The 7,713-nt window shown below is 37.3% G+C and overlaps 2 protein-coding genes across 5 annotated transcripts; both read right to left on the minus strand.

Moving 5' to 3' along the window:
- Nucleotides 1–117: 117 nt before the first annotated feature.
- LOC136240194 (uncharacterized) lies at nt 118–5,590 on the minus strand. 4 transcript variants are annotated; one of them, XM_066031103.1, is made up of 9 exons: nt 5,218–5,590; nt 4,815–5,082; nt 2,634–4,446; nt 2,456–2,533; nt 2,346–2,396; nt 2,198–2,269; nt 1,882–2,132; nt 1,705–1,818; nt 118–1,648 (listed from the first exon to the last, which is right to left on the minus strand). In XM_066031103.1, the coding sequence occupies exons 3-9, from the start codon at nt 2,902–2,904 to the stop codon at nt 809–811; spliced, it is 1,677 nt and encodes a 558-aa protein (XP_065887175.1). In that variant the 5' UTR covers nt 2,905–4,446; nt 4,815–5,082; nt 5,218–5,590; the 3' UTR covers nt 118–808. The 4 variants fall into 4 exon arrangements, with proteins under 4 accessions (XP_065887175.1, XP_065887176.1, XP_065887177.1 ...); XM_066031104.1 differs by having other exon boundaries at nt 2,634–2,860; nt 3,111–4,446; nt 4,815–5,590; XM_066031105.1 differs by having other exon boundaries at nt 2,198–2,264; nt 4,815–5,590.
- LOC136239937 (uncharacterized) lies at nt 2,947–5,426 on the minus strand. The gene is made up of 5 exons (XM_066030680.1): nt 5,218–5,426; nt 4,815–5,082; nt 3,799–4,446; nt 3,124–3,757; nt 2,947–2,996 (listed from the first exon to the last, which is right to left on the minus strand). The coding sequence occupies exons 1-5, from the start codon at nt 5,424–5,426 to the stop codon at nt 2,947–2,949; spliced, it is 1,809 nt and encodes a 602-aa protein (XP_065886752.1).
- Nucleotides 5,591–7,713: the final 2,123 nt, after the last annotated feature.

Raw genomic sequence — 7,713 nt, forward strand, 5'->3', positions numbered from 1 at the left:
CATATTGGATTGTCTTACAATAATGAATGATGAGCAACAGGCCTCCAGTCCTAGCTACATGGTTCTGCCCCAGTCTATACTAAAGTTCATGCACCCTACCAATCTAAAATCCATTCAACTAAACGTGATTAGACTTCCCATCATTGCCAGCAGACTTTCAATGGATAGACTGAAGTACAGTACACCAAGCATAATTATTCTCTGAGTATACAAAACACATTAATAAATCATAAAGTGTTAATTAGCTACAACATACAGTATGTAAAATCAAAGCTGCCTAAAGTAATATGCATATGACCCAGTTTTGTTCTGGAAATCATTAAGTTTAAAAGGTTGAATCCTGTGGCTTCTCATGCCATCATAATATAATGTTTGACCATACCAGAAGCAAACTGCAGTAAAATGATTGTCACTACAAACACTGCAGCCAGCTAGTTGATATCCATGACCATATATAGTTAAAACTTTTGGAATTGTCAATATTGATCTACCAGTCAAGGACTGGATATCAATCGGGATCATCCAAGGCACTCGATTAAGAAATGACGATGCCATTACCTGTGGTACACCACGGCACTCATAAAATGTTTCTCTGTTTCTGCCAGTTAAATTTAATCGGTCAGTAACTGCATGGAGAGATTCATTTGGTGGTTGGCAATGAAATTCTGCACCACAGTAACCAACCATATCTCCAGCTATAGGAAAAATTTCATTAAAGTTATCTAATCCAGAGCTGAAGGAAAACGTAGAAGGGTATTTTGTTACCTCCGTGTTATGATTAGGGCAATGCTCAGAGGTACATTTAAGTTTAATTACCAGTTTCCAGATATGTGTGAACAAGCAGACACCTATTATTCTCACCACCAAAACAATCATATTTCAAATTATTCTCCTGAGAAATTGTAAGATTTAATCTTGATTGAAGCAAATGCAAAAATAGTGTTTTTCCTTCATCCAGCTTTCCTTTATTCATCAATACAATTGCTGCTTTGAGAGAGTTCTCAGCTTCACTGTCACCAAAGGTATCCAAGAAAGATTTGTACTGTTTGCAGTGGAGTGACAATATTGTCAGGAAGTTATCAGAAGTGCAAGTGTTGGTGTATCCATTGTGCATCCATGGAAGAGATTCTGGTACAGTACATGCACTGCAAAAAAAATCGGCATTCCGTTTGGGTATGGTAATGTCACATGCACTCAAACAATACTTATGGAACCAGTTGTCACACTTTGAACAGTTGTACATGTTGAAGTCTCGCTGTGAATTGCCATATAGCGCGGCAGATGTTGATCCATCAACCCATGGTGTTTGGCAGTAGCAAAACAGCTGAACCATCTCTTCTGCTTTCCCACGATAGTCCTTTTTAACTTGTGAAATGCCATTGACTGTTCCAGTATCATCTTGTTGCAATACTGAAAATAACTGTGGCAAACCTTTAACCAAATCAATGCGCAGTTTTCCCAAATCCGTATCCGGTTGTTTGCAAATGTGCAGGAGCAAAACTGCAGTTATAATCTCGGCTTTTGCATTCTGTTTACTGCTTTGCACTCCAACATGAATGGTATTCACAACTCCAATGTTTGAACGAGTGGCAGTTCCTGCATGATAGTTTAGTTCTGCATAATCAGGGTCACTGTAACTTGATACAACCTACAAAAATATATTGCAGTAAACGCTATCTATGCATGGATATTGGTATATAATACCTCTACTCTTGGTGTTTTATCTTCCTTATCGTTTAAACGTCTCAAAAAGGCTATTTGATTACTCCTTTTCGTCTGAAGTACTGCAATCTTTCCAATGTCAAGATCAGTAACTTCCTAAAGGAATGATAAATTTTAACAGAGGCTACATATTATATGAATGAAGATATAATTACCTACCTTGTCAATGCTTGGTTGCAAAACATAATTGTACAGGAGAATATCTTGACAGACAACATTTAACTCAGATAAGAATCGGTCCCAACAAAATTCTTCATTTAAAAACTTGACTCTTCTTTCACATCTCCTTATTTTAGCACTACTGCTGGCCTTTTCCTTTAATTCTAGCAGAAACTGAGTTAGTGGATGATTTGGTACACAGGCCTCTTGAGGTGGACTTGAATCTGTCTGATGTACAAGGGTTGTGGCACCTAATAAAATTTGCATGTACAAAATTTAACGTAAAAGTGCTACAAAATTTTTAGCATGTCTCAACCCTTCAATTTCTTTTTAGGAGCACATGACATCTGTTCTCCATTGCAACAACTATTGTCTGTATCCAGCTGGCCTGCATGTATAAACATTAATAAATAACATGTGTAGTTGTTAAGTACTGTTTTGTGCACATAAACAAGTACACTTACTGTTAGGATGCTTCCGTTTCTGGGAACGAGAATGAGATTTGTTTTCTGTGCCTATAAATAGAAAAGTCACTAAATATAGCAACATAAAATAGTATCAACTATATACGTACGTTCTTCCTTGATGCTAACAAAATCTTGGTCATCAGCAACTCCTTCAACAGCTTTTTCTTCTAAGTCTTCTGGTTCTTCTGTAAAATCACAGATACTTAAAAATTGAATTCATAGCAAATAAGCACATTAAAGTTCCAATTGCTACATTATTAAATTAATATGCTTCTATAGCTTTACCTTGTTTTATTTCCTCTGTTGGACAACAGTCCTTTACTCTGGGTGGTTTCCTTCCAGATGGTCGCTCTTTGTTTTTTCTTCTGATTTTTTGCTGTAGCAAGGTCATGTTTGGGTTTGAGAAAGCATCAACATTCTGCCCAATCATTATTTTGCAAGTAAGAATATGATAGCAGACACCTGAAGCTGGACAAGAGCAACTCTCTTTTGGATAAAGTCTGACTGCATATGTGACTGGATTTGCGAAAAGGTACCTTTTCCACACATTTGACATACCAACGAACAAAATGATGTAACACTGGACTCCTTATACTGATTAACTTGCTCTTAGTATCAAAATGTAGCCAGATTCTTTAGCTACCTTCACTGAAAATTGCAAGCAATTATATGCCATGATCAAAAAGTTATGAAGCTTTTAAGTTCAAAAAATAGGTCAAAAGTTGTGTGTGAAAAAGGTACCTTTTCGCAAATCCGGTCACATATGGTGTAGTACCATCTGTGCCCATAACCATCCAACAGCCAGAATTTACTAATGAAACTTGCTTATTCTGTATAGCTTGATAAGCTAGTCCAAGTTGGCTATTTGGTGGTCTGTTAGTTGTCACATCAGCAGCATTTCTATTCTCATATCCGGTCTCTGTAGAGCTGGTTTCATTGCCATTATTCAATTGACAATAAATGTCACCCTTAGCTCTAGCTACAATCTCATCTGGGTTAACCACTTTCGGTAAAATAGGCATCAATGAGGGATCTCGTTGACAAAACAAAAACTCGTCTTTCAGTTGCCACGAACCACATTGATGTGAACCTCGCACAATTTCCCGGTGATAATAACAGCACATTTGAAATAATGAGTAACAAATAATATCAAGTGGCACTTGCTTCCAGTTCTGAAGTCTGTGCAGCACAGCATTCATGGATTCTGATGCATTATTGGTAATTCCATTGTGTGGGTTCACTACACCAGCAGATTTTAGTACCCATATTGACGAAGTCTCTTTGAAAATGGGCAGCAGATTTTTCTCAAAATAGTTACGAACTAATGCTTTGGATTGAAAAGGACCTTCCATTTTAAATTCATCCCAACAATTATCAAATTCTGTTTCTGTGGTTTGTTGCATCAATTCCTTCAGTACATTAGCAAAGTAGCTTATTTCACCAGCATTACAATTGGCTTTTGTTTGAGGTAATAGTGAAGATCTTGTTCTAGGTGGTTCCAGCAATAAACTTGTTGGGCTAGTGGGAACACTGATGAGAAATTGAATTCTCTGTCTGATACAATTATTATCCTTTTTGAAGCTAAAATTGGAGACAACTGACGAATTGCTTCCATGAACTGCATATGGTCTACTTGGTAGCGTCTGGTATGGACTAGAAATCCGAATGGCAGAACAGGAGAGTTTTTAAACATTGTGTGTTTGAAGATAAGGGTCGACAAGTAGAAATCACCCATATTAAACACAGTGTCATAATGAAGCGTCACAGGTTCTGTGGATAATTTCAAAGCAGTTTCTAGCTCTTCGATTATTGGCTGTCCAATCATTTGGACAATTACATTAGGGTGCACAGAGAATTTTCGTATGAAATCAAGGGGTTCACCTTTTCGATTGTTAAACTTTAGTTGATGACACAAGTGGTACGTGTTAAACATTGCATCATGGGATAGTCTGGTATGTCTATCCACTTCCTTACGAAAATTTCTAACTTGATTTTGATCTCTAGGTGTGAGCACTGCATGTCGAGGTCCACCGCTGCTTTCATTGACTAATTCTTGATAAACAGTTCGATGTGGCTTCATTGAATCTTTCTGTAATATCTAAAAAGCATATTGCATATGATCATACGCACGTTTTGTCTTTAAATCAAATCTCACCACTCAAATAACATTTGCATTCTATAACATAGGCCATTCAAATTTGTAAAAGTACTGGAATTTCATGACATAACCTTCTTGCAGAAAATTTATGTGTCATAAAAGGTAGGCAAATTTTATATGTCCATGTTGCCTCCTTTATAGGTTTGGTAACATATACATATACCAAACCTATAAGGTATATAGCTATTGATAGGTATAGCTATATACCTTATCAATTATACTATGCACATTACACTCAGACGGTCTTTACAATGCAAACTACTATAGCTTATAAATGTGAGTTGATTCACAAGACTTTTTTTGCTCACCTTATCCTTCAAATGTGGTGCTGATCTCACAAAAGACTTGGAATTATTCTTACTGTTCCGATGGCTAAATCCTTGATATAAGGTGTCATCCCCAACGTAGTGTAGCATAAAATGTTGCCCGATACCCCAGAACTCAAATCTTCTGAATCGGTTATCACCCTTTTTATCCACAGAATCAAGATCAATGGTACTACTTTTTTTCTTGAATTCACATCCTCCATGTTTGACACTGTAAGATCCTACATGTACCCATCTGTATTGATCGCACCTATAATAATTGCAATGTACAATTTATTTAATTACTGTATGACTCTAGAAATATAGTTATGTAAACTTGTTTTGTTAAACTGAGACAAGCTAGCTAGCTATATTGTAACTATACTCTTTAATATCTAGACCTAACCTTAGCTTTTTCTTCTCTTGTTCCCATTTGTCCGAATCAGGCCCGAGGTTGTAGATATACAAGCTGCCGCCTTTTGGCTGAACAGGAGGATCTACACTAATCTGTAGCTTTCCACTGATAGCTTTCGAGAAGTAATTATGCGCCTCCGCAGATGTCAAGTTATTGACAGCGTCTTCTACTGCAGGAACACATAGCACATCTTCCTCCATTGTGCATGCGCGGCCGCACTATAGCTACGTGCAACTCTATACTTGCAACGCTATACTTGCAAAATCACGCCTGCCGTTCGTAGCAAGTGAGAGATTTAGTTTGCACGTGATTACAAGTGAGATATTTAGGAGAAGTCGCACGTGATCTCCCGGTTCCTGATTTTACCAAGCAATCTCCCGCTCCCCTCCCGGTTTTACCAATTCCCATAGTGCAAACGCTCTATCGATGTGCAGTTTTAATTTATTTATACTGCCCTCATAAATATTCCATCACCCATCAAAAATTAATTGTGCGACTCATTGTAATTTCAACACCTGGCACACAAAAAAATTACACTGTATCTACCAAAATACTGTACTATTTTGACACTAATACTACACCATAATAATCATAGATTTTTTTTCAATCATAGATCTCTATTAAATCCACAGCGCTATAAAGTACGCGGCACACGTGATTATTAAAGTAGAGTAGATTCATGTAATCGACCATTCTAATGTTTATTTTGCTGTTTGGAACTAGTTGGCCGTTCTTATAGCCCATAAAGATCTATTTCGTAAGTGTCACGTGACTGTCGGTTCAATACCGTACGCAATGACGTCAAAAAATTTGACGAATCGGTTTAATTCGTCAAATTTAAATTCGTCAAATGTTTATAAGCGCCCTTAAGGTGGCGATAAAGCAATGACGCGCACAAGAAGCCATAGCAAATACATATGACGTAACATATCATATACTACGCAATTTGTGGTAAATCAGGCGGGGGCTAATTCGGCGCAGAACCATAATAAACTTACCAAGCGTAAAAACAGCCACGAATAACAGGTGAGTTGTTAGCAAAAACAACAAGCAGCTGCTGTTACACATTTCAGGTGGAATGTAACTCACCTTTACAACAAATTGACAACCTTGACAACGTGAAAACAAGCGCTACTAATAATTATTATTTGTTTCGACTCACCTTACAGCCTGTTACAAACATTATCTTTTCTCTGTAGACACGGGTTGAACAGCCACGAAACCTCGTATGAATGGTAAGCAATAGTGTCTGAATAATTCTACGTATCGGTATATCATATGTCCATTCTATGGCTTCTTCGCTTGGTGCTAACGGTGAAACAAGGCTATCATCTGCTTTTAAACGCCATATATTTCGACTTGTAAATCGCTTCCACTTATTGATACGTAGGATGATTCTTGTAATAGTATGCTTTCATCATGTGAAGTATTGGAGCTAAAACTTGAGGTTATTGAGAGATAACGAGTCTTTTGTGGTCCACTAAGTACCACCGATTTCTTGGTTTGAGAGCAGTTCTACGCTTTATACTCTCTACGAATGATAGATTCCTGTATGCATAGTTTATTTGTATGCAAAATTAAGTACTAGCTTTCAATATGTCTTAAATTGAGACCATGTTGAGACACAGCAGATTGTTGTCAAGAATGCGCGTTATTACTTTAGCGCCACCTTAAAAGTACAGGTTTTGCGATGGTTTTGCCTACAATTTCTTGATTTTCGTCAACATTTATTCGTCAAATCTGCTGAAGTATGAATTCGTCAATTTTTTTTTACGTCTAAACTTCCTTGCGTACGGTAGCCCCGGCGTTATTGCACCGACTTTCGGTTCAGTAACCACTGCCTTTATTTTATTGGCGCTTTAAACTCTGGCTTTGTTACCAGCCAAATCAGCGGGGTTCGCTGGGGATTGCCACGCCATTAGATTTAGAAATACATAAACTTTCAAATGCACTATAGTTTTAATAAAATTGTCTTTAAAAGATTTCTAATGAAAATGTACAGCTCACGTGAACGCGTCCAACCTCCTCTGGTATAAATCACATGTTTTAAGAGTGTAAAATATAAAAGGTATTTAGTGATAGCTACTGAGGTATTTTTCCATTTTCACATCATGGACAGACAAGAACTGCTGCTTGATTTACATTTGCATGTATCACAACTACTGTATAAACCAGACACCTCAACTCTCACGCATGAGACACACTCATTGGATTGTTGTCTCATGCATGGTTTTCCATCTCACGCATTGTAATTCCTAAGTTCTAATGTATTTAATTTCACTTCAAACTTCTTGGCAAAGCACTAAACAGTGCTCTAATAGCTAAAAATGGATGCTCTGATGGCTAAAAATGGAGAGGTATAACTGAAAATAGTGAAAGGAAGTTGCAAATTTTGCAATTTTAACAGGAATTCCAAAGTAAGTAAATCTCATGCATTTTAACCTCAAGTCTCACTCCAAGTGCACCTTCCAGATTGAGGTCTCTGTA

This window comes from Dysidea avara, chromosome 12 (genome assembly GCF_963678975.1).
Source record: "Dysidea avara chromosome 12, odDysAvar1.4, whole genome shotgun sequence".
NCBI lineage: Eukaryota > Metazoa > Porifera > Demospongiae > Dictyoceratida > Dysideidae > Dysidea > Dysidea avara.

Excerpts from the sequence above, each read along its gene's own strand:
- LOC136240194 (XM_066031103.1), bottom strand. The coding sequence starts at position 2,904 with ATGTCAAATGTGTGGAAAAGGTACCTTTTCGCAAATCCAGTCACATAT. Across the intron at positions 2,270-2,345 it reads GAAACGGAAGCATCCTAACA|GCCAGCTGGATACAGACAAT; the intron begins GTAAGTGTACTT and ends TTATACATGCAG. Across the intron at positions 1,649-1,704 it reads ATAAAACACCAAGAGTAGAG|GTTGTATCAAGTTACAGTGA; the intron begins GTATTATATACC and ends ATATTTTTGTAG.
- LOC136239937 (XM_066030680.1), bottom strand. The coding sequence starts at position 5,426 with ATGGAGGAAGATGTGCTATGTGTTCCTGCAGTAGAAGACGCTGTCAAT. Across the intron at positions 4,447-4,814 it reads CACCACATTTGAAGGATAAG|ATATTACAGAAAGATTCAAT; the intron begins GTGAGCAAAAAA and ends TATGCTTTTTAG. Across the intron at positions 3,758-3,798 it reads ACCTCAAACAAAAGCCAATT|GAATTGATGCAACAAACCAC; the intron begins GTAATGCTGGTG and ends AATGTACTGAAG.